The 13,314-nt window shown below is 39.5% G+C and overlaps 1 protein-coding gene across 3 annotated transcripts in view; it reads right to left on the bottom strand.

Annotated features, from left to right (window-relative positions):
* Positions 1-13,314, bottom strand: part of LOC310728578 (DENN domain-containing protein 2A) — a 38,232-nt gene that overhangs the window by 7,319 nt on the left and 17,599 nt on the right. Inside the window, exons 2-13 of one of the 3 annotated variants that reach the window (XM_083546234.1) lie at positions 12,592-12,678; positions 8,833-9,786; positions 7,691-7,818; positions 4,529-4,638; positions 4,248-4,445; positions 3,948-4,041; positions 2,059-2,109; positions 1,769-1,956; positions 1,444-1,553; positions 1,285-1,354; positions 917-994; positions 676-816 (exon numbers count right to left, since the gene is read on the bottom strand). In XM_083546234.1, the coding sequence (XP_083402360.1) occupies positions 676-816; positions 917-994; positions 1,285-1,354; positions 1,444-1,553; positions 1,769-1,956; positions 2,059-2,109; positions 3,948-4,041; positions 4,248-4,445; positions 4,529-4,638; positions 7,691-7,818; positions 8,833-9,786; positions 12,592-12,677 (2,208 nt within the window). In that variant the 5' untranslated portion in view covers position 12,678. Of the gene's footprint in view, positions 1-675; positions 817-916; positions 995-1,284; positions 1,355-1,443; positions 1,554-1,768; positions 1,957-2,058; positions 2,110-3,941; positions 4,042-4,247; positions 4,446-4,528; positions 4,639-7,690; positions 7,819-8,832; positions 9,787-12,591; positions 12,679-13,314 lie in introns of all 3 variants that reach the window. The other 2 variants (XM_083546232.1, XM_083546233.1) reach the window with 2 other exon arrangements.

Raw genomic sequence — 13,314 nt, 5'->3', positions numbered from 1 at the left:
TATCCATATAACACCAAGTGGCCTGTGGATTTAATGCAACTTCTCTCAATATATTGCTCAGGACCAACACCCTGACCAACTAATTCTTGGTTTATCTGGTACAACTGGCTGTGTTGAGTGTATACATTTAAAATCCAGTGCAGCATGTGCAGTGATGGACAGAAGTCAAAGTCAAATATCGTACTTTTTACTTAACTACATTTTGCAAAGTTTTGATTGGCGCTTGGTGTAACTACTTATCAGCAACATACAGTTCGGCATCAGTTCAACAGCGAGCAGAACATTTTAAAAGGAATAAATGATGGAAGAAACCCCTGACCCGAACTCGCCCCAACACCTGTGGGACTTATTTGCATGATTTGTTTTTTAAGAAGATGGAAATAATGTTTTGGGTCCATGATAAACTGGTGTGTAAAGAGTCACAGTAGAGTCTTTTCACATAAACCGAGTTGATTAAGTAAAAGTCTTGTGACAAAAATTATAACAGAAACTTTGGATACTCAAGTACATTTGAAGGCAAATACTTTTGTACTGTAACTCAAATGAAAGTTTAAAGGGAGCACTTTTACTGGAGTCATATGTTACGCTGTGTATCTCTACTTTAACTCAATTACATGGTTGTGTACTTCATTCACCACTGAGCATTTCCAGAAAAGCACTATTGTCTGAACAAACCTCGGTGCCTGAGCCTGGTAGGAAGTTCTTCACAGTAATGGTTTTGCCCGGGGCGGGGAATGGAGCCTCCATGATGCCTCTCATGAAGGGCTGCACCAGAGCTGGGGAGATCGCTCTCCGTTTCTCAACCTCATCCAACATCTAACCCAAAGAGAAACAGATAACAGGCACACATGAAAGATTTATGGACAGTCATGATATTGTATATTTCAATAAGTCAATGTGAGATGTGAGAACGTACCTTTGAGAAAAGGTCAAAACATCCCAGTCGACTCACTATGCAATAGACTTCAGGTAGACGCCTTCCCTTCCCACTAGGCTGTACAACAACAAACATACACAAACAAACACATGCTTAAACCCACTGCAATCGCAAGAAGCAGCTGTTATAGAAAGTCTCACAAAGTCCCAATTCTACAAAAGCAAAACATCCTACTCGAGAACCGAACAGCGGAAATGACAAAAGTATTTTCATTGTTTCAATAAAACCGCATCATTATACTGTTCCACATGTGGATGCCAAACAGCTGCCCAGCCTAATTTTGGGTAAAAATACATTCAAGAATAGAAATTTGTCCTACAGCACGAATAAAAAAAAAAGCTGGTCACCAATAAACGTCGACAGTAGCCAAATCTTCTGCTCCCATCTTCCCCAGTCAAGACAAATGAGAAAGTTTCACTAAAAATATTCACGAAACAAGACAAGGTTAGAGACCATCCTGACATTTTAATGATGTTTAGTGCTCGTGCAGAGGGTGAGTAAGTTACCTGGGAAAATTGTCCACAGGGGCCCAGTCTTTTGCATCAGGAAAACAAAACTGAGGAATGACTTTTAGTTGGTCTTCAGTCTCTCGCATGAACTTGAAACTCCTCTCCAGCTAAATGAAGAGAAGGTAGACTTTTAACACATTCGATGAGGCTAAAATGAATGGCAGCACTTTTTAGATGGACTTTAGAGATGGTGAGCAAACAATTAAACCCTTTAAACTGAGATTATTTTACTGCTTCTAGATCCAAATTGTGAAGAACCAAATGTGTTACCAAACCAAGGTTCTTTAGACCAAGAAAATGGACCAATAAGATGACAGGCTACCTTTAGTGGGAACTGCTGGGTGACTTCAGGCAAATAAGGGACTCCTGCTTTGGTTTTATGCAGTGCTACTACTAGGAAGTACTCAAACAGTTTCCTCTCCTGAAGGTCCATGAGATCTCTGTCCAGCGTGTGATACCGACCCGTCTGCTTTAACATAGTCTGCACTGACACCAACCTTTGGCTGTGAGCTAGTACACCATGGACAAAAATCAGCATTAGACCAACGAAATAGAGATACAAATCGGTATCTGGTATTTATGTGTTTAAACAGTGTTTGATTCAAAGCCCACCTTTCAGCTTTTCTTCAGTGTCACTCTCTGATTCGCTGTTTTCATCTGTTACTATACATAAAAACACAATCAATTGGTATGTATGTAGTGACTCACACATACAGTGGTGTGAAAAAGTCTGAAACATTATCAAACTAATTTAAATATTAGTAAAAGATAACACAATTAAACACAACATGCAGTTTTTAAATGAAGATTTTTATTATTGAGGGAAAACAACATACAAAACTACATGGCCCTGTGTGAAAAAGTGTTTGCCCCCTTAACCTAATAACTGGTTGGGCCTCCCTTAGCAGCAACAACTGCAATCAAGTGTTTGCGATAACTTGCACTGAGTCTGTTACAGCGCAGTGGAGGAATTTTGGTCCATTCATCTATGCAGAATTGATGTAATTCAGCCACATTGGAGGGTTTTTGAGCATGAACCGCCTTTTTAAGGTCATGCTACAGCATCTCATTAGGATTCAAATCAGGACTTTTACTAGGCCACTTTGTTTTTCTTCAGCTATTTAGAGGTGGACTTGCTGGTGTGTTTTGGATCATTGTCCTGCTGCAGAACCCAAGTTCGCTTCAGCTTGAGGTCACTAACAGATGGCCAGACATTCTCCTTCAGGATTTTTTGTTAAACAGCTGAATTCATGGTTTCATTTATCACAACAAATCTTCCAGGTCCCGAAACAAACAGCCCCAGACCATCACAGTACCACCACCATATTTTACTGTTGTATGATGTTCTTTTTCTTAAATGTGGTGTTACTTTTACGCCAGACGTAATGGGACACACACCTTCCAAAAAGTTTACCTTTTGTCTCGTCAGTCCACAGAGTATTTTCCCAAAAGTCTTGGGGATCATCAAGATGTTTTCTGGCAAAACTGAGACGAGCCTTTAAGTTCTTTGCTCGGCACCGCTTTTCGTTTTGGAACTCTGCCATGCAGACCATTTTTGCCCCGCCTCTTTCTTATGATGGAATCATGACCTTAACTGAGGCAAGCGAGGCCTGCAGTTCTTTGGATGTTGTTGTGGGGTCTTTTGTGACCTCTTGGATGAGTCGTTGCTGTGCTGTGCTCACTCCTGGGACAGTTCTCCACTGTTCCATGTTTTTGCCATTTGTGAATAATGGCTCTCACTGTGGTTCGCTGGAGTCTCAAAACTTTAGAAATGGCTTTATAACCTTTTCCAGACTGATAGATCTCAATTACTTTCTTTCATTTGTTTCTGAATTACTTTGGATCTCGTCATGATGTCTAGCTTTTGAGGATCTGTTGGTTTACTTCACTTTGTCAGGCAGGTCCTATTTAAGAAATTTATTGATTGTGAACAGGTGTGGCAGTAATCAGGCCTGTGTGTGGTGAGAGAAATTGAACTCAGGTGTGATAAACCACAGTTTTAACAGGGGGCAAACAGTTTTTCACACAGAGCCATGTAGTTTTGGATTTTGTTTTCTCTCAATAATAAAAACTTTCATTTAAAATCTGCATGCTTTGTTCACTTGTGTTATCTTTTACTAATATTTAAATGAGTTTGATGATCCGAAACATCAAAGTGTGACAAACATGCAAAAAAAAAAAGAAATCGGGAAGGGGGCAAACACTTTTTCACACCACTGTATAGTATGCCAGGATTTTTTGAGATACATAACCGTCCATAACTCTACAATCCTTAAAAAAAATAATTTAAACACAACTGACCCGAAGATGTAAACGTGTCCATAAAGATAAGTGGATACACGTGTGGAAAGGCAATGTATAGAATGTGTATAGTATAACATGGTGAAGTCTCTTAATGGGTGCTCACAACTGGGAAGCATTTGCAATCATATTCACATGTGGGACAAATAAATGAATCGATAAATGCCACGTGTGAATGTGTGGGATAGACTTACACACACCTCGCCCTGAGCTGGATTCAGTTGACTGAGAAACACGCTTCATTTTCTTTTTCCCTCTCCGGGCTTCAAAGATGCCATTTATTTTCAGCACCATCTGTTAGAAATGAAAACATCCAGTCTCCTTTATCGGGAAAAAAAAAAATCTATTTGATTTATTTTATATATTTATCTTCGAATGGCCAGAACAGGAAATGTTTCTTTGCGTTTTTCGACCATTTCTAGCTTTACTGTAGGTGAATACTGCTCCCGAATCCGTTTTTCCCTAAACAAATTCACAGAACAGTGTCTTTTTAACAATACCTTAGAGATTTTCCTCCGTCTGCGGTTATAGGGATCTCCAGAGAGGCATGGCGTATCATCAGGACTGCTGGGAGTTGAAGGTGGGCTTATTTTTGAGGGTGACGCAATGCCCCCATCTCTGTTTGTCTTGCGCAGATCCAACAGTTTGAAACTCCGCCGTTCCGAACTCTGCCTGAAGAAACCAGGCTTCGAGGCGAGCTAGTGAAAAAATAAGGTCAGTATAATGTACTTTGCCATTGCGGTGTTACTTCTCATTAAATATCATAAGCCAGAAAAGGTACCTTAGTTGGCGTGTCGAAAGTGGGCGAAGACGGTGACATTGGGTATTTGTTTTCAGGACAGTAGCTTTCCAATTCTATGTCTTCGTAAGGGTTTTCTTTCGATGGAGGATCTGCAAATGGTGCAAAGCTTTTGTTATTCAGATTTTCTTACATATTGGGGTAATATATCACTTTTCATAAATGCACCTGAATGTTTAGTGTTGCTCAAGACATCAGGAACTGAGACATATTTACCAATTATACTTAATCAATACTTATTTTATAGGATTTCTGATCAGTAAGTCATGAGTTCAAATCCCAGCACTGCCAAACAGCCACTGCTGGGCCCTCATAACAAGGCCTTTAAGATTGCACAAGGATAATTATACATTGCTCTGCCAACTCTACATAAGTCTGCCAAATGCTATCAATGATAATATCTTCCAACAAGGTTCGTTTATTTGGGCATCAATTTTTATCTTTACTGTTTAGGTCAATCTAACCTAATACATAGTGAATTACCTGCAGCATTAACGTATGCAAAATGTCTTTAAAAAAATCCACCAACAGCAACAAAAGCCCAAAACTAAAGGCCTTGCTAATGCTGTATAACTAGCAGTCATGCTAGCAGTCATGCTTTTTCCAGACGCTGTGTTATTTGCTATAGTTAAAAAGTGGGCTAATGATTTTAAACTGTCTTGAAACTCTTCATACTAGATATCGTTCTAGGTAACTATCCAGCAAATGTAGGCTAGCAAGGAACGTTAGCTAAAGTTGCTGTTTGCTTCTCTTGAACTTATTACAATATGAAATAATATGAAACATATTTGTATATGATAGTGTGTGAATGTAGCTGAGGCATAAAATGATATAGGGTCTCTTACGAGTGTTTGTGATACAGCCTATTTGTGTTCTAAATGTAGTTAGCACAATTCAAACAGGGACTGACTATTACATGTACTATCAGAGGCATACTATAACTATTATTGATTTGTTGTTTGGATCACCCTTCTTTCCTTTCTCTCCCCTATCACTTTCTTGTCATGTTCAACCATTTTCCTATTCATGCCATCACTCTCTATATTTGCTAAGGTATACGCTGCTTGGAGCTTGTCTCGTTGTTTCCATTATAGGGTTCAAACTGACGTAATGCATTTATTTCGCTCCATATTTCTGTATTCCAGATGGTTGATAGTTTGCCAAAAACTAGCACCAAATGCCAGCAGATCCCGCATGATCTGCATAAACATGCAAGCAGAATTGGAAGGAGATTTTCTCTTTTTTTTTTTTCTCAGATTTTTTTCAGACCCAGACCCCCACTCTTCCACGACAATTTATCTACCAGATGCGACTAGTGGGAGGAGAGTGTTAGACAGGGACATCCAGTCCCAGAACTGAAGAGCACACACTGCTCTTCACACTCATACTGAGGCAAAAGTGAAGTCTGGAATTCCTTGTAATACTCTTTGGCGTTATTCTTATATTTCACGTCTAACCAAGCTGTTCCTCGATAAAAACAGTGGTATTAAAAGAACACAAACTTTTTACTGACGTGAAAATGCAAGCAGTCTTTCAAATAAATACTCTCGTAAAAGCTTAATGGACTTGGTTTAAGAGGAACGGAAAAGTGTAAAACCTGAAAGTTACTAAAAGTTTGAAAGAAGACTGCAAAAAAAGTTAATGATGTCTAGTCTAAGCCCTATTCACATTTCTGGCACTGATGATAAATCAGTGCAAAAAGCTCCCACATAAAGGAGTCGTTAATATTGGCTAATGGGTTAGCTTAACATTTATTTAATAGCTAGTTTCTTTGTCTGATGCTAATATAGAGAGCTGCAGTTGAGAATCAAAGTGACTTTATATACATTTACAGTGGTACCTCAGAAAAGAATTTAATCCGTTAAGGAATTAGGAAGGAATAATGTAAAGTGGGATAATATGTTCCGAAAGACCCCAAATATTAATATAAAAATAAAAATACAACCAATATGCATAAATATTATTTAGTATTTTGCATTTCATGTTGGTGCCTTAACATCTGGATACTTTACCGTGGGAGAAGAGTGAATGCTGACATGATGGAGAGGACGTTCGGAGGAAAAGGAGAAAGAATTATTGTTTGGAAGGAAACGAATCTCCTTCCACTATGATATTGGACAGACTGTCACCCGAATCACTATCACGTAATTTTCTCTTTTTTGATACACTTTGCTTCGTTTTTACTGCTTTCACTACTTTCTTTCTTCTTTTTTTTTTTTTACACTCATGGTGTATGCGATACTGTGATGAATATTAAGGAAACTAAGACACAGCGATAAACACAGCGCTGAGACAGTGCTCTGACTATGAATTGAAGACGCTAACTGATGGCTGAGAGGCGTGGGAGATTTGGGCAGCAGTACGGAAGAACCATCATCCATTCGAATCTTAGCCAGCGATATTTGGATGATTCGTATTCTGAATTTTTATGCGTAAATTTATGCGATACGAAAATGTTTATGAATTTCGATTCGTATTCTGAATTATACGTATTCGGCGGCATTTGTATTCAGAGGTACCACTGCATATCTGTATACATACATACATACATACATATATAATATATATTTAATTATATATTAATTTATATTTTGTGGGGAAAATTCAGTGACTGACTGCTTCACAAGTAAATATGGCATATCACATATATTACATTAATCTTCCAGTAAGAACGTTTATGCTTTTCTTTCCGGAATAAATATAGAATTAGAATTTTTATTTCCAAAACAAACTATTGCCAGAAAAAATACCAGTTTGGAAACATGCTGAGAATCTGACTTAATAACCATTTAGGTTTCCCCAAAACAATATGCGTGTGCTCTCTTTGACTATACAGAGCCAAAACAAATGAGCAAGACTTGGTTTTTCCACTTCTTTTTAAAATTGGAGTAGTTGGTTTCGCCTATTCATTTCACCCAAATGTAATCTATAAAGCAACTGTGGAAGAAATGTCTATTTTCGGCCACTCTAAATAAGCACTACTAATCAAACATGTAGTCCAGTGATCTAATACACCTGATATTCTAAATTCAGTTTTTGACTGCATGTTGAGGTTTATGCAGGAAAGCTCTTGAAGGAATGTCTGCATGATAGGTCTTGATGGCACCAGTTATCATTAGTGCAAAAAACAATGCAGGGTGTTACCTAAGATGTCTTCATAGACATTCTCCTCGGATAACGTATGTGTGAGTCCCAGCTTGGACTGAGCATACCAGTCCACTCGACAGCCTTCGGTGGACGACTGCAACAAATCCTCGAACTCATACGACTTCCTGCATGGTCAGCATAAAACACAATGGATGTTACTGATAAGGGTAGAAGAAACTATTTTTAATGGCACAGATGTGTTATTCATTTACTGCTAGCATTAAAGTTCATCAGATAGAGTTGTGAAAGAGGAATATCAACCTGGAGCGAAAGAAGAGAAAGTAGAGTATGAGAAATAGAGAATGAAGAACAAGGTCAAGCAAGGAGACAGCAAGGACTACAGGAAATTGCTGAACTTAAAGCTCTGTTGGGATAACATGCGGTTGTGTACTTGACTGGCTAATGTGTAACCTTAGATACAAGTTCATGCAAAAAATAATTTTTGGCATGGAAAGAGGTCAACTTTTGAAGTATGAGAGATATTTAGTTTCATAAATCACATTTCTACGGTCTTAAAGCCGAAGACTGACCGACCTTCAATGAACCATTTCAATAGTCTTATTAAAAAAAACTAAAAAGAAACCCTGGCCGGTTTTTTGCACAGCCTGAAGGCTTTACGGAGCAGCGTTATGCCAAATGATCTCATGAATATGTAACATTAGACCTCCATAGTTCTCATAAAACATGCTGTCATTTTTTGGTATGCCAAAATAACAGTACAGCACACGATGTTATTGGGGTCATTCTTCCTCTGTAGCCACAGAATTTGGGGTGGGTCAGTGTTGGCTTAACAGTTTAGGCTCTGATCAAGCCCTAGCAGGGCCAAGCTGCCACTGCTGGACCCCTGAGCAAGTCCTTTAACCCCTTTTGGTTAAGACTAGATTCCTATAAAAAAAATTATATGCTGTACCATATTCAGTCATTTTTTATTTTAGAATGTAATAAACATTTAATTTCCACAAACACACTTTACTTTACACTCCTCAAACACCACTGCATCCATTACTATAAGTTTCAATCTAGTTGCATGATTCATTGTACTGCTGCAATAATAGGGTGGATGAATAACTGCATAATAATTCATTTATGTTCAGTTCAGTGCAAAAGAAAAGTGTACTGCAAGCTGCGGACCCCCTCACCTCTTATTACTGTCTCGAGTGCGGTTCTGCCAAGGCCTCTGACATACGCCAGGTGGTGGAGGGCAGGAGGGAAGTGGTGGAGGGGGTATCGAGGGCAAAGGGGGCAGATTCCGCCTCCCCTTTGCTGAACTATGGGGAGGTCCTGGGTTGTTTGTCTGAGTGTGGTGCTGAAAAGTACGTTGAGGTTTGGGCAGAGGGTTAATGGACGGCGTCCCGGGCTCAGTGTACACATTCTCAGGGTCTTTGTTTCGACCACGGCGGCTGCCGGGCCTCACCGCTTCCACAGTCCCGAAGATGGGTTCTGCAGCCTTTTCCTCTTGTTTATCTTTGGAAGGTGGGCAGAAGTAGTTGCCTGGCAAAGATGGCTTCGTAGGCGTCTCCTTCATGGCCTGCTCAAGTTTCTTAATGTGCGTCAAAACAGACTTCTTGTCTTGGACGATTTCAGCTTTCCCCGCAGGCATTTTGTCCAGTATCACATCTCGATCTCTTGAATACGCCTTGGAACTTTTCCTCATATCTCCAATCTTATTTCCATTCTCTTTGCCAATGTCCTGTCTGTCCCATTCGAACCCTCTTTTACTCTCTTTTCTATGTACCTCGGTAGATTTTAGATCCTTCTTCCTCACACTTTCGGTCTCCTTCTGAATGACAGGCTGTGGGTTTGGTCCAGTATTATCTGTTTTGCCCTCCCATTGGGATATTTTGTCCCTAATGCTGGCAGTGCTTTTGAGTCCCGCAGGAGTTTTCGTGAGCTTGTCGCACCCCCCCAGGCCATTTTCAACAGGATAAGTGTCGCTTGGCCTCTTGGGAGTGAGCATTTCCATGTTCCCAGGGAAACGATCAACGTTGTCCAGGGATGTTAGGGGGGACTGTGTGTCCACAACCCTGGACAGGTCCGGCCTATGTGACACCACAGATTGAGCGTCTTGAAGCTGCAAGCCACAGCACTGGAGCCTTCATAGAGCAGCGAAACAAAGAGAACAAACACACTGTAATATCTGTTGTTATTTTCTTCAAATGAAATTATGTCTCTGTTAATAAAGTCTTTGGAGGACAACACTAATTTCAGTACAATTCCATATATGTACACTATACCACACAATTGTGTACTATGTCTTTAAATGTGGAAGCATTAAATTTCCCCTTCACTTGAGCTAGGAGACCCAAACCTGTTCCAGCATTACAATGCTCCTGTGCACAAAGCAAGCTCCATGAAGATATGGGTTGTAAGGGTGGGAGTGGAGGATTTTTATTGGCCTGCTATAGAGCTTTGACCTCAACCCTATTGAACATCTTTGAACCCCAGGCTTTCTCACCACACCTACATCAGTAGCTGACTTTACTAATACCCCCGTGGCTGAATGAACACAAATCTCCACAATGACACTCCCCAATCTAGTGGAACATCTTACCAGAATAATGAAGGTTATCCTGTGTCGATGTAAACAAAATCAAATATAAATTGTTTTTAGTTTTTAAAGCCTTGGGTAATATGCTGATTTTAGATCTGCTCTATTATCTGTAGAATTTCTTTGTAAAAGCGAAAAAGTCACACACATACATGCAGGTTTCTCTTTCTGTAATTATCTCCGTAAAGATATGCTAGCTTGGATTCCAACCAGCACATCCAATCTCGAACAAATGTAGGAAATACGAAGGTTTAAATTTCAAAGAAACCACTGCACAACGGGAAAAAAATACTTCTAGGAAAGTCTATATGCAAGCAAATATTTCTTTTCTTTTTTATAAAGTTTTTGAATTGAGAAGTCGTATCCAGTTAAGTTCAAAATAATTTGGTGAGACTCTTTCGTTTTAAGAAGCATAAGGCACAGAAGTGAGGAAGAAATCTAGGTCAAACTCCATAAAGCCAACAAGAAGGAGAGGGAGAAAAAAAAAGAGAATGGGGAGAGGGAGGGAGGGAGGGAGGGAGGGTGTGTTTGTGGGTGGGGTGGGGGATGAAAAAGAACAAAAATGACAAGCAGACCAAAAAAGGCCAGGGTGATTGTATCCTTCTTCTTGCTGGAAGGAAATGGACTACTTGTTAAAAAAAAGAAAAAGCCAAGTGTGGAAGCCCGACTGAAAGAAGGTAACATCACCCGCCACCCACGCCTGCCGAGAAACCCTTTCCACTAACTGAGCTTGGCAGGTAGAAAAAAAATATGCTTTAAGACAAAACCAACCGAAAAGAAAAACGAGGAAGCCTGACACCATTAACTGATTGGTTGAGAAAAATTTCAAGGGGGAATGGTTGGGAGTCTTTAGCTTTTTGCCCTTATTTGTTCAGAATCTGGCCTTTACAATGATACAATACTCAGTGACATACAGTACTTAAGTAAAATGGATGATCTCAGTCTACTCAAAGTTCCACCACGGTGGAGGTTTTACAGCCTGTAATAGCATGCTACGGCATTCCACCCCTACTCATTACTTAGCTAAAGAACGGCCTGGCGCTCTAGTTCGATTTTAGTAAAACACACAATTAGAAACCTCATATCAATGTACGTAATATCTAGAAATACAGTACTATAGGGCCAGAAGTATATCGACACCCGACACCATACGTGGTTCCTCCCTAAAATCTCAATCTTGGGGTCATAGAATTGTATAGGATTCGTGCTTTGTGTTGTAATATTAAGATTTACATTCATAGGAACTATGAGGCCCAAACCTGTTCCAGCATGACAATGCCCCTGTGGACAAAGCCAGCTTCAATAAGAGATGATTTGCCAGATTTTGAAGTGGAAGATCTCAAGTGTCCTAAAGAGAGCTTTGAACTTAACCCCACTGAACCCCTTTGATGGAATATCTGATGACATACCAAATCAGTGCGTGATCTGTCCAAAGCTCTTGTTACCGAATGAACACAAATACTACAAAGTGTAGTGCAATCAATGCTGTAAAATAAGTAAATAAATAAAAAAATAATGCATGCGTTTCATATTACACATATTTCTCAGATGAGGTATATATATCTCCTTCAGTGTTTTTTATTAAGTATTATTTTTAACATGGTCCATTAATGCCAACACGTTTGGAATTGTGTAGTAAACCAAAAAGTATTAAACAACCCAGTTTTATATTTTCAATTCCTCAAAGTAGCCACCTATTGCTGTGATAACAGCTTTGCACACTCTTGGCATGCTCTCAGTCAGCCTGATGAGGTAGTCACCTGGAAAATTTTTGTTCCTGGAGTGTTTGTTGGCTGCTTTTCCTTCACTTTCTGGTCAAACTCATCCCAAACCGTCTCAGCTGGATTTAGATCAGATGATTATGCAGGCCAGGTTATCTGATGCAGCACTCTTTTACTCTCCTTCTTGGACAAATAGTTCTTACATAACTTGGAGGTGTGTTTGGGGTCATTGTCCTGTTGGAAATGCAAACCAGATGGGATAGCATGTCACTGCAAAATGCTGTGGAAAAATTGTGCCCTCGTTTTTTGAGCAAATCACCAACAGTGTCTACAGCAAAGCACCCCCACGCCATCAAACCTCCTCCACCATGCTTCACAGTGGAAACCAAACATTCAGGAACCGTCCTCTGGGTTGTTTAACACTTTTTTTTACTACATATTTCCATTTCCATAGTTTGGATATCTTCTTCTACAATGTTGCAAATAATACAGATAAAGAAAAAACATCAAAAGAGGTGTAGGTATGTACATACATTTAAGGAGAAAGTGGTGGAAAAAAATTTTTTTTTTAATCTATAAAAAAAATTTATTATTAATGTGTTTCGGAAGCGTAATGTGTTGCTCCATACCCGTTGACTGACTGGTAGATGCAGTTCTCTGTGTTCGTACAGAGCAGCAGCGCTCTTCCACCAGTCATAATGCTAGCAGCTGGCATCCTGAAAAAGCAAAGAAGGAGAAACTTAGCTATGTCTCATAATAACAACTGATATTACAACTCGTCGTACACACAAACGCTAAAAAGTCAAAATTACACACCTTACACAACCTGATGCAAATGCAAAGCCTTTTTAAATAGAACAATAATGAATTTAGTGATTTTAGATTAATTTGAATTAAACAAATAATTTCTGGGCTCTCAGGCTTTAATTTTAGCTCGAAATGTTCTCCTGGGTTATCGGAGCTCTTCAAATAAACACAGATAAGCAGCTCATTATGGGACGTGTAATTTATTCCTGATCTTAATCCATTTTGAACTCGCATGTCTGTAATACTTCTTTAAAACCAGCAAGTTAAAATGCCGGCGTAGACGCAAGTAATAGTACGATATTTAGCCTAAACACATTTTGCTTAAAAAATCTACTGTTCTTTCATCTAACATCTTTCATTCGGATCAAAACACGCTCACACGTTTGTTGGATGCGTCAGAGATGGTGAGTGGAGACGAAAACAAACTGGCTCGTTTTTAGGACGAACAGATTTCGGACTGAGTCATACATTATTTGCCACTTTTGCGGGCTGTCCAAAGCCACAATGCACGCAATGCTCACAAACCAAAGTCAGGAACAAGGGGA

Source organism: Silurus aristotelis (assembly GCF_946808225.1).
Source record: "Silurus aristotelis genome assembly, chromosome: 7".
Lineage (NCBI taxonomy): Eukaryota > Metazoa > Chordata > Actinopteri > Siluriformes > Siluridae > Silurus > Silurus aristotelis.
The sequence above is the reverse complement of the archived record's forward strand: the minus strand, read 5'-3'. Positions and strand labels throughout refer to the sequence as shown.